Source organism: Mesoplodon bidens (genome assembly GCF_964165515.1).
Source record: "Mesoplodon bidens genome assembly, chromosome: 16".
Classification (NCBI taxonomy): domain Eukaryota; kingdom Metazoa; phylum Chordata; class Mammalia; order Artiodactyla; family Ziphiidae; genus Mesoplodon; species Mesoplodon bidens.
This window is the reverse complement of record NC_138173.1, coordinates 77,698,063-77,709,112: the sequence shown is the minus strand read 5'-3', so window position 1 is coordinate 77,709,112 and position 11,050 is coordinate 77,698,063. Positions and strand designations below refer to the sequence as shown.

At 66.1% G+C, this 11,050-nt stretch overlaps 1 protein-coding gene across 1 annotated transcript; it reads left to right on the top strand.

Annotated features, from left to right (window-relative positions):
• The first annotated feature begins 1,433 nt into the window (after nt 1–1,433).
• On the top strand, nt 1,434–10,932 carry DGAT1 (diacylglycerol O-acyltransferase 1). Its single transcript, XM_081258204.1, has 17 exons — nt 1,434–1,715; nt 5,902–5,989; nt 8,082–8,122; nt 8,223–8,308; nt 8,391–8,443; nt 8,670–8,775; nt 8,921–9,034; nt 9,138–9,212; nt 9,295–9,398; nt 9,486–9,524; nt 9,627–9,668; nt 9,743–9,787; nt 9,864–9,976; nt 10,061–10,126; nt 10,224–10,311; nt 10,397–10,459; nt 10,553–10,932. The coding sequence occupies exons 1-17, from the start codon at nt 1,522–1,524 to the stop codon at nt 10,706–10,708; spliced, it is 1,473 nt and encodes a 490-aa protein (XP_081114330.1). The 5' UTR covers nt 1,434–1,521; the 3' UTR covers nt 10,709–10,932.
• The last annotated feature ends 118 nt before the right edge of the window (nt 10,933–11,050 follow it).

Below are 11,050 nucleotides of genomic sequence, written 5' to 3'. Positions count from 1 at the left end.
TCCTGCGTCCGACCTCCCTTGGGATCAGTACTCAGAAAGGCCTAGCTCCCCCTGGCTCAGGTCTGCCTAGGAACAGAGGAACGTTCTTGGACACTGGATAGGAGACGGGACTGGTCCTGACCCACCGAGGCTGGGCCATGTGGGCACGCGGGAGGGGTTCTGGCGCCCAATGAGGGCGGCCCCGTTAGCAGGCTACTCGAAAACACCTGCAAGGTAGCCTCAGCCTGCCAGGAAGGGACGCCAGGCTGGTATAAGCCGCAAATGGTCCGGTGGCAGAAGAACGTGTCACCAGGGGGCCCAGGTGCCTGTCCATGGAGGTGATGGATCCAGGGCAAGCCCGGCGGGAAGGAGGGCTGACCTCAGGCTGAGCCTCTGGGTTTATTTGCTTTCAGAGGGGTGATCTTCTCAGCCTTGCTTACCTCAGGGGAGTGAGTGGAGTGGGTTCTGCGGCTAGGGGTGTTTTTTGGGTAAACCAGGCCTGAGCCCCCAGTGAACCCTCGCATGCGGAAATTCCAGGATGCTCACACTCCATGCTCTTTGCAAAATGCAGGTCAAGCCAAGTGGGACCGGACTTGCCCGCCCACGGTTCTCACCTTGCAGTTGTTATGGTGTATTAATTGCTTCATTTAACGACTGGATGACTGCAGACTGTGCAATGACACAGAAGCCTCTGGGCCCCCGCAAATTGGCACTTCAGGATCCCCCCGCCCTGGCAAAACTGGCCTGGGTGCGAAACGCGGGAAGCTCTGCAAGTCTGCGGACGAGGGCAGAAGGGGGCCGGGTGGAGAGGCGGGCCGGGCGTGCCCATTGTGGGGGCGAGGGCAGCACCCTTGCCCTTCCCCGTCCTGGGCCTGCAGCGGAGAGGTGCTGCCCTGGGAGTAGGTGGGCCAGGCGGAGGTACCCGGGACGCGGGGCCTGGGGCCTTTCTCTCGCTCCATCCTTTGGCCTGGAGCTTGTCTGAACAACCTAAGCGGAGGAAAAGCGGGGGCCTACGGTAGTAACTAGAGGGCTCGCGGAGCATCAACGCCCTAGGTGTCTCTCTGACAGTAACGCACGAGGCATTTCATAAATAACCTACATCCCCACACCCCGCGCCTGGGCTGAGGCATGACGAAACCCTGTGTTTAAAGAGAGGGACAAGGGTCAGGCAGCAGTCAAGAGGGGCTTCCAGCTGCCAGGAAGCCGCGCGTTTTCCGCCGAGGCCCTCGGGGAGCAGCGTCCGCCCCTGGCTGCGCGCCAGCCTCCGCGCTCTGGCTCGCGCCATGAGACTACAACTCCCAGCATGCCCCGCGCGCCACAAATGGACGCGCGCCGCGGCCACGGGCCAGTTAGCACCTCCGGGAGCGACGCTGCCGCGGGCTCAGGGAGGACCCGGCGGGTGCGCGCTGATTGGCGGCGCGGGCTACGGCGGCCGACAGGGTGGCGGCCTCTGGCCGTGGGTCCGGAGGCGGGGCCTCGGGCCTCGGGCGCTGCGAGCGCGGTGGACTACGTCTCCGCCGCAGCTGGGTGCGGGCTGAGGCCATGGGCGATCGCAGCGGCGCGAGCGGCTCCCGGCGCCGGAGGACGGGGTCGCGGCCCTCGAGCCAGGGCGGCAGCGGGCCCGCGGCGGCGGCGGAAGAGGAGGTACGGGACGTGGGCGCCGCGGGGGAAGCGCCTGCCCCGGAGAAGGACAAGGACGGAGACGTCGACGTGGGCAGCGACCAGTGGGATTTGAGGTAGCGGTGCGCCTGACCCCTAACCTTTGACCCCGACCCGGGGCCTGCGCGACCCTCGTTGTTCCGCCAGGCGTGTCCGCTGCAGCTCGGATTCCGAGCCCGAGAGACTGGCGCTTGGGCTCCGAGTCCGAGAGCCTGGCTTCCGGACTTTGCGTGGACAGGTGTGCCCCTTGGGCCTCCGCGGGGAAACTTAGGGGGAGGTTAGGGGTGGAGGGTCGCCTGACAAGGTCACACAGGTGGGGGCGCCGAGGGGAGCCGGCAGCGGCCCAGCTTCCAGACGCCCCTCCCTCTGCACATCTTTAGGTGGGTCCTGAGGCTCTTTCCCAGGGTGAGCCCAGAGGTGGGCTGGTTCCAGCCACCCATACTATCCTCTTCCTGGAAGGAGATGGATGGCGTCTGGCGGTGTGTGATGAAGGGGGCCCCTCAGGGCTGTGAGGGGTGCCTTGTGGGTAGATAAGGCTCCCAGAGGAGGGTGGGCTGGCTGGGGAGTGGGCCAGCAGGAGCTTGGGACTGCCTGAGGAAAGGGGCAGGGGGCAGTGCGAGAGGGTTTCTCTTTCCTTGCAGACCCTCCCAAGAATGGTCTTCACAAAGGTTCCTCATCCTTTACCCAGTGATTGACTGGCCTGGGGTCCTGCTTGTATTACCAGCACAAATGCCTGCTCTAGGGTCAGAGATGGGTCCTGTATTGGGACTCTCACCCTTGGCTGGGGTACAGGAGAGGGGTTTGAAGTGGGCACATCCACAGGTGGTCTCCCTGCTTAGCTGAAGGACTGATGGGAAGGGGGTGGGGAGCAAGCCGTGGCTGATGGAGAGGACCTGGCCCACCTGGGCATTGGCTAAGTCCTGCAGCTGGCTCCAGCCGATCCCTCTGCCATCCTCCACGCCCCCTCCCCCCACCGTAGCCTTCATCCTGGCCAAGGGGCCCTCGGGGACTCTGGCTTTGGAAGCAGCTCCAGAGCTAGAGATTATCAAGGAGGAAGTGGGCAACCTGTCAGTGGGTTGGCAAGGATTTGCCCTCTCATTAAAGAAGAACCGAGGCTTTCTTCACTGGGTACTGTGGGGAGGGGATGGGCAAGGGCAGCTGTGGTGCAGGCACTGTCCTTGCCCTTGGGGTGCACACGGTTCACCTGGGAGATAAGATAGTCTCAGCACTGAGCAGTGTGAGCAAAGGTCTGGCGCAGAGTCCATGACGGCACCATGGGGAGGAGGGCGGCCCTATGAGGGGTGCTGGCTTCCTGTGGGCCTGAGGTGGGACTGAGGGAGGGTGCCGAGGATAGGAGTGTCCTAGGGTCCCCTCTGCCAACTCCCCACATTATCCTCTCCAGGAGGCAGGGGCGTGGCTGGCTCCATCTCCCTCTGGAGGGGGTGGGATTTGGGGTCATTTTGTATGAGATGGGGGGGTGCCAGCTTTGGGCCAAGCTGTCACCCTGGGTGGGCAGTCACTTTGCTGCTCTACGCAGGCCAGGTGGCCAGAAGCCTCCCCTGTACTCCTGCTAGTTGGGCTGAGTGAGCAGGAGCCCTGACTGCCCACCCTCAAGGTCTGGACCCTTGGGAAGAGGAGCAGGAGGTGGCAGGGACGGGCCACAGCAGTCCCCTCTGGTCTGCAGGACACACAGCCTATGTGTGCTTGTCCCTCATGCCAGACGCCGCAGGGGTCGCGTCTCCTGGGGCAGAACCAGGCCTTGCTGTGTCTGCCCTCCTGGCATCTGGCCTCTGCCGCCGCGTCTCCCCCCTGCTTGTTCCTCCCCCTTCCTCCTCCCTCCCCTCCCAACACTTCCTGCTCACCTTGGCCTGGCGGCTCAGCCAGGCTCTGGGTGGGGCCGGAAGGAGGGCCGCCCCTTTAGCCCTGCCTGTCAGCTCATTCCTTTCAGGTGCACCACACTCCCCTGTGCGCCCTCCAGTCCTTGGTTCATGGGCCCTCCAGGCAGGGCCTTCTTGTCGTGGGGCTCTCCCAGGGGTTTGTCTCTGGGGTGTCCTCTGTTTCTCCCTCTCTAGCAGGGACTGAGGACACGGGGAGCCCACCCAACTGGAGGAAGTGCCAAGGGGGTGGCAGCTGGGAGGCGAGCTGGCACCCTGCCCCCTCCTTGTCCTAACTGGCCCTGGAGCTGGACCGTGTGGTCCTGTGTGTGTGGTCCACACTTGGGTCTGTGCCTCTGGGCAGGCTTTGAACCTCGGTGAGAGCCTCAGTTTCCCCGTGTGCCCGCCTCCCAGTGCTGGTGTGAGGTGGTGAAAGAGGTGATACCTGTGATGAGTTAGAATGGCCCTGCTGGCTGGGTGGGACTTGGGAGCAGGTGGGCGGGCCGCTGGAGGGCACAGAGGCGTGGGCAGCGCCTGCAGTAGGGGAGAGGGTGACAGAGCTCTGGGCAAGGCGGCCAGGCCCCGCGTCCATGCCAACCATGCCTGGTGCCCTCTGGTCCACTGCAGCTGACTGCATCGGCAAGGCTGGACCTCTGGGGGGATTGGTGGGTAGTGGGCTTCCTTCCCTGGGTCGGGCTCTCTGACCTCTTGGGGCACAGAGCTGCCTGGGTTGGGGATGGTCAGAAGGCCGGTGGAGGGACCAGAGGGGCGGGTGTGGGTGGCTTGGGGAAGGCCTTAGGAGCCGGACAGCAGCGATCTGGAAGAGCTTTTGTAATGTTATTTGTCGTCAGGTTTGGAAAACGCCACCCTTCCCCCACCCCCATTTTCATCTTAGAGATTGCTGCACATGAAGTCAGTGTGGTCTTCTCAATGGCCCAAAGCGGGCAGGGGTCACGCTGTTGTGAAACAGTCCCCTGGGCGTGTCGAGCTGGGCGTGGACACGCAGATGGCGGTTGGCAGGTTTTGGCATGAGGTGGCTTCGGGACGCTTCCAGTAAAAGCAAATTAGCCTGAATTTGGGGGAGGGTTCTGGGCAAGCCCGTCCAGTGGAGAGGCCCAGAGACTGTCCTCTCTGGGGAGCTGGGCCTTGGAGCTCTGCTTGCCTCTCCGAAAGGCACGTGCAGAAACTCAGGAAGAAGAGGGCCTGGGGTGGAGCTCACAGCCCCACTGCGTGTGGTCCAGGATGGCGCTCGAGGGCAGGTGCAAGGAGGCCAGGCCTGTGACTGGGAGAGGCGGGTGGGCCAGCTGTGGGCAGACCTCGGTCTGGGAAGGCAGAGGTCAGACCGTCAGCACTGCCCTGGCTGAAGATGCTGAGTGGCGTCGCGTCCTCCCTGGCCCTCCACCTCCTGGGTGCGGCCCTCTGAGTGCCCACCCCAGCCGTAGCCAGGCCTGCCACAGAGGCAGGGCCACCCCCGGAGGCCCCTCTTCTCCTGTGCCCCAGCTGCCTCTTGAGGTGGAGCTGTGTCTACGGGAGGGAAGGGGAGGCCCTGGCTTCACCTCTTACAAAACCGGACGCCTTGCTCAATGCCGTGGACGGCCTCCTGGTGGCAGGGCACTTGGGGGAGGCGGGCCTGCAGCCAAGGACCGGCACCAGGTCTGAGCCTTGCCCCGCCGTGCTGTGGCCCCTCCACCTCTGCCTCGCCCTGAGGATCAGGCAGGGACGTGAGGGTCTGCATCTGTGTCCCCCAACCCCGGAACTGGGTGGGAGCGCTCATGGGTGGGGGGCACTGAAAGTGCCTCTGCTGGCTTCTACTGTAGACCTCCCTGCCATCAGGCGCCCAGCGCCTGGGTGCCGGTGCCCGCTGGGACCTGCGTGGGCCAAATGGAGGAGGCGGTTGGACTGGGGCCCTTGGCTCACTGGGTGGTGGGCTGGGCCGACTGCAAAGGCAGATTCGCCCCCCCCATCTGTCCAGCATTGCCAGATGGGCCCCCGGACCCCTGGGGTGGCCTCTTCCTGTGGGCCCATCACCTCTCCTTAGCCAGCGAGTGTGGCGGCAGCCAGAGGCATCTGCGGAGGGAGGTGGGCTCCCAGCCTGGGGCACTCCGGCCCAGCGTAGCCAGCTCCTGTCTGTGGCGTGCCCCCGCCCACCTGCAGCGTGGAGCGGCAGGCCTCTGGGTGTTCCTGAGAGCTTGGCATGGCCTGGCCCCTCTCTGGTGATAGATGGGGAGTAGGATGTGTGGGCAGATGGGCGTGAGCTGCCCAGAGTGAGGGGCTGGGCCTGGCCAGGTTCCCAGGTGTCTGCCAGGGCTGGGAGGTGTGGGCCTGCTTTTGGCCTTGCCTGCGGTTCTCACTGCCTGGGGCTCTGCGGGTTCCCACTCCTGCTTTCCAGGTGCCACCGCCTGCAGGATTCTCTGTTCAGCTCTGACAGTGGCTTCAACAACTACCGTGGCATCCTGAATTGGTGTGTGGTGATGCTGGTAAGTAGGGTGGCGTCTTGGAGCAGGTGTACCTGTGGCCAGGTGGGGCACGGGCTCTGCCCCCTGGGGCGGGTGGCCAGAGCTTTTATGGCTGGGCCGAGTGCAGAGGGATCGCGGTGGCGGTCCCTGTAGCGGCTGTATACTGGGCTCCCGGAGGGCACACACTCCACCCTTGTCCCTGTGGCATCCCAGGAGACGCCTGCAGGGCTAGCGTGGGAGCCTTTGTGCCGTGGGCTGTATCCGAGGGGCACTGGGGTCTCCTGAGGGGCTTCTCTGGCTTGGCGTGGGGGCAGGAAGTAGATGGGCTGGTGGGCCTTGGGGCTGTGGAAGGGGCGCTGTGGGCGCAGGGCCTCCTGGCAGCACGTGGGATTGGTCCTTCTGTTCCAAATGGCCCTCGTGGGCGTGGAGCCCCCGGGCAGGCCCGGACTTGGGGGAGCAGCGGTGAGAATACGGCTCCTTGGCTCAGCCCTGCAGCCCCGGGCCCCCCTCCCTCAGTCTCAGGCGGGGGAGAGCGAGGAGCCCCGCGCCTGCCTCGCTCTGCGGCCTGGTCGAGGCCACTGCTTCAGGGGCCCTGCTCCCCCGGCATTTGGCGGGGCTGGGCCAGCAGCTCTGGCCCACAGGCAGCTAGAGTCCAGCGCTCCAGGGTACAGCCTTCGGGCGAGGCAGGGGACAGGGGCCTCTCTGGGCCCTGCCCCCGCCACTCAGGGCTGATGTGGCACGACGCCCTTGACCCTCCACCCCACGTGTCTGCCTGTCTTGGGTGTGGCTCCCGCGGCTGCCCGTGTACAAGGGGCTCCCGCACCTTCCCTGTCTGTGGCCCCAGGAGGCTCCCTGGGGAGCTGTGGGGCACCATGCGGCCCGGTGGGTGAGAGGCTGGCTGGGCAAGGGGAGAGTGGGCCGTAGGCCAGCCCAGACCCAGGAGATGATGTGTCCCTGGTCTCTGGAGGCCACTGCCGGCCGAGGCTGGGTTTGTGAAAAGCGGGTCGTGCGGGGCGGGCCCTCAGCTGCCTGGGCGGCACTGTCTGCTCTCCTGCAGCCCCTGGCCCTTTGCTGCCACCCCAAAGCCTCCCCCCTGCTTCTGGTACCTCTGCCACACTCTTCCTGTAGGAGACGCGCATCCCGCGCTGCGTTCCCTCTGCAGCCTGGGCCTCCAGTGCTGCCTGTTTGCAGCTCTGAGCTCTCAGGACAGGCCACCACCAGGTTGGGTGACATTGTAGGACCGCATGTGTCCTGGTAAGCTGGCTGGTCAGGCGTTTGACTGGGAGAGGGTGTGGCAAGTGGCTCCTGCATCTCTGAGCTTGTCACCTCCTCGTGAAACTAGCCAGGTAAGGGACCCCACCAGTGTCCCCTGGAGAAGCATCACTTTTCTGCAGAACCTTCCGTAACCTGCACGGGGCCTGTGCCTTGTGGGGTGGGCGAGCAGGTCCCTGTCCCTGCAGAGGAAAGCCAGGCACCCAGGCACCGGCCAAGGCAAGAGCTTGTTGTGATGGGGGCTCCATCCTCGGCTGCTGGTGCTGCAGGAGTGGCCGAGGCGGGCAGGGGCGTGAGTTACAGTGTGGCGCTCCAGGCCCAGCTTCCCCCAGCCCCTCAGGACTCTGGCCCACTTCTTCCCACCACCCCACACAGGGCGTGGGCACTCCCGGTGGAGCGCCTGCCACACAGACAGGCTCTGCGAGGACTGGCCTGACTGGCAGGGCCGTGCCCTGGGCGTGGGTGGCAGCTCCATCTGGCAGGCTTGGACTTTGGGACTGTTGCTGTGGCCTTGGGGCCCTCACCAGCTCAGTGGGACGGACGCGGGCTGCTGGGCGGCGGGGGTCTCTTTCTGCTGCTGAAGACACAGGCACCTGGGAAGTGCCTGGTGTCGGGGTCGGCTCCTTGTCATCGGCGTGCCGGGGGCAGTGCCGAGGGGCTTCCCATCCCTGCACTGGTGCCCGCGGGGTGGGTTGCGAGTCTCGGAGCTTGGCGTGAGGTCAGACAGGGCTGGGCCTGCAGGATGGAGGCTGCTGCTCGGACCCACGGGTGCCGGGAGGAGCTGGGGTGGGTGTTCCGGGGCCAGAGGTGACAGGGTCGTGTCCCTCTCTCTCTCTTGCAGGTCTTGAGCAATGCACGGTTATTTTTAGAGAACCTCATCAAGTGAGTGGGCCCTGGCCCTGCCCCACCCACTGCCAGCTCAGGCCCCGCCCTCCCCCCCCCCCCCAGCTCAGACCCTCATCCCCCACCTGCCCATCTGCAGGTACGGCATCCTGGTGGATCCCATCCAGGTGGTGTCTCTGTTTCTGAAGGACCCCTACAGCTGGCCCGCTCTGTGCCTGGTTATTGGTGAGCTGAGTGCCCAGGAGGCCTTGGGTGGGGACAGGGCTGACTCGGGCCTGAACCCGCCCTGTGGCGCTTCTGTTCTCAGTGGCCAACGTCTTTGCCGTGGCTGCATTCCAGGTGGAGAAGCGCCTGGCTGTGGTAAGCAGCGCCCTCACGCCCCCCTCGCCCTGCCCGGAGGTCTGCGCCTCACCAGCCAAACTCAGGGCGGGCCAGCAGCGCGTCCCACTGTGTTTCACTCAGGGTTCGGGGCTGTGTGTGGCTTTCCCGGGAGGGGCTGCACCTCGGGCCTGGCAGCCATGCCCTAGGGAGACCCTCTGGCCGGGGAGTGGGGGCCCCAGCTGAGCGCCGTGCTCCCCCCACCCAGGGCGCCCTGGCGGAGCGCGCAGGGCTGCTGCTGCACACGGTCAACCTGGCCGCCGCTCTCTGCTTCCCGGCAGCCGTGGCCTTCCTGCTTCCATCCATCACTCCAGGTGGGCCGCCCATCTCACCCCCGTCCCAACCTGTCTCTGGGGCCCGTAGGAGAGACCTAGGCGAGCCACAGGGGCTGCCCCCGTGGCCGTGGCTCTCCTGTGGGCAGGGTGGGAGGTGCGTGGCCTGAGCTCGCCTCTCCCGCAGTGGGCTCCGTGCTGGCTCTGATGGTGTACACCATCCTGTTCCTCAAGCTGTTCTCCTATCGGGACGTCAACCTGTGGTGCCGAGAACGCAGGGCTAGGGCCAAGGCCAAGGCTGGTGAGGGGCCGCCTGGGGTTGGGGCCACCCGGGGCTGCCACCTGCTGCGTGGCTGGGCCCAGGCAGCATCGCAGCCTCGCCCCGCCCTGCCCCTTGCTCGTAGCTGCTGCGGGTAAGAAGGCCAACGGGGGAGCTGCCCAGTGCACCGTGAGCTACCCTGACAACCTGACCTACCGCGGTGAGAACCCTGCCAGGGCCTGGGAGAGGGGGGCTGCTGGGGGCCGGGGCCTCGGCCTGCTAACCCCACCCTCCCGTTGCAGATTTATACTACTTCCTCTTTGCCCCCACCCTGTGTTACGAGCTCAACTTCCCCCGCTCCACCCGCATCCGAAAGCGTTTCCTGCTGCGGCGGCTCCTTGAGATGGTGAGGCTGGAGGCTAGGGGCCTCGCGGGCTGCGGGGCCACGGGGCACTGGGGGACTCAGCCCGCTGTTCTCTGCTTCCTCCTCCAGCTGTTCCTCACGCAGCTCATGGTGGGGCTGATTCAGCAGGTACGCGGACTGGGCTGGGGGCTGTGCTGCGCGGGGTGGGGGGAGTTGCTGGAGGAGGGTAGCTCGGGCGGCCAGAGAGCTGACCCCCTGCCCTCTTTGCAGTGGATGGTCCCCACCATCCAGAACTCCATGAAGCCCTTCAAGGTAAGCAGGCAGGCCCTCGCGGGGTGGGGTCTGAGGGCGGGACCGAGGGAGCCAGCTGCACCCTGTCTCTGCAGGACATGGACTACTCCCGCATCATCGAGCGCCTCCTGAAGCTGGCGGTGAGCAGCCTGGTGGGTGGGGGCACGTGGGCGGCGGGGGGTGGTGTTCTGGAACCTGGCACACGCCTTCCCGCAGGTCCCCAACCACCTCATCTGGCTCATCTTCTTCTACTGGCTGTTCCACTCCTGCCTGAACGCCGTGGCCGAGCTCATGCACTTCGGAGACCGGGAGTTCTATCGGGACTGGTGGTGGGTGGCCTTGGGTGTGGGGCCGGGGGCTGGGGTGGGGGGGCCATGGTGCAGCCCGGTCACCCGCCGTCTCCCAACCCCCAGGAACTCTGAGTCCGTCACCTACTTTTGGCAGAACTGGAACATCCCCGTACACAAGTGGTGCCTAAGGTGGGTGTGGGCGCTGCAGCCGGCGGGCGGGCGGGCGGGCGGGCGGGCGGCCGGCACATGGCCTGGGCGCCCGCCCCACGGCCTCTCCCTTCTGCAGACACTTCTACAAGCCCATGCTCCGGAGGGGCAGCAGCAAGTGGGCAGCCAGGACGGGGGTGTTCCTGGCCTCGGCCTTCTTCCACGAGGTCAGTGCCCTGTGGGTGTGTCCTGCCCCACCTCAGGCGGGGGTAGCCGAGGGGTAAAAGCTGACGCCCCTCTCCCCCCACCCAGTATCTGGTGAGCATCCCTCTGCGCATGTTCCGCCTCTGGGCCTTCACGGGAATGATGGCTCAGGTGAGTACCCCATGTGGCCTGGCATCCTCCCCGCACCCGGGAGCCAGTCCCGTGGTCGCCGAGGCCTGCTAACTGGGCTCCCCCTGTCCTCAGATCCCACTGGCCTGGATAGTGGGCCGCTTCTTCCGTGGCAACTACGGCAACGCGGCCGTGTGGCTGACGCTCATCATCGGGCAGCCGGTGGCGGTGCTCATGTACGTCCACGACTACTATGTGCTCAACTACGAGGCCCGGGCGGCCGGGGCCTGAGCCGCTCCGGGCCCACCTGCCTTGCCTCGCTGCCCGTGGCTGGAGCCGGCCCCCCCGTGTGCTGGGGAGAGGCTGGCTGGTCGATGCTGCCTCTGTGCCCCTATGGGGCGCCCTCCTGCCCCTCAGGGATGGAGGCCGGGCCCGTGGGAGGTGCCAGCTCTCTGGGAGCTGTGCCGACCCTGCCCGGCATCGGAGCGTTTTGTCAATAAAGTGCTGTCCACAGCGAGCTCCCTCAGCCTCCAGAGCACGGGGCTGCCGGGAGGTGGTGGCCGTCCCAGTCCCGCGGGGGCGACCTCCCTTGGGCTGGACCACGGGAGGGGGGTATGGGTCCCTTCGGCATCC

Excerpts from the sequence above, each read along its gene's own strand:
- DGAT1 (XM_081258204.1), top strand. The coding sequence starts at position 1,522 with ATGGGCGATCGCAGCGGCGCGAGCGGCTCCCGGCGCCGGAGGACGGGG. Across the intron at positions 8,776-8,920 it reads GCTTCCATCCATCACTCCAG|TGGGCTCCGTGCTGGCTCTG; the intron begins GTGGGCCGCCCA and ends CCTCTCCCGCAG. Across the intron at positions 9,669-9,742 it reads ACTCCATGAAGCCCTTCAAG|GACATGGACTACTCCCGCAT; the intron begins GTAAGCAGGCAG and ends CTGTCTCTGCAG.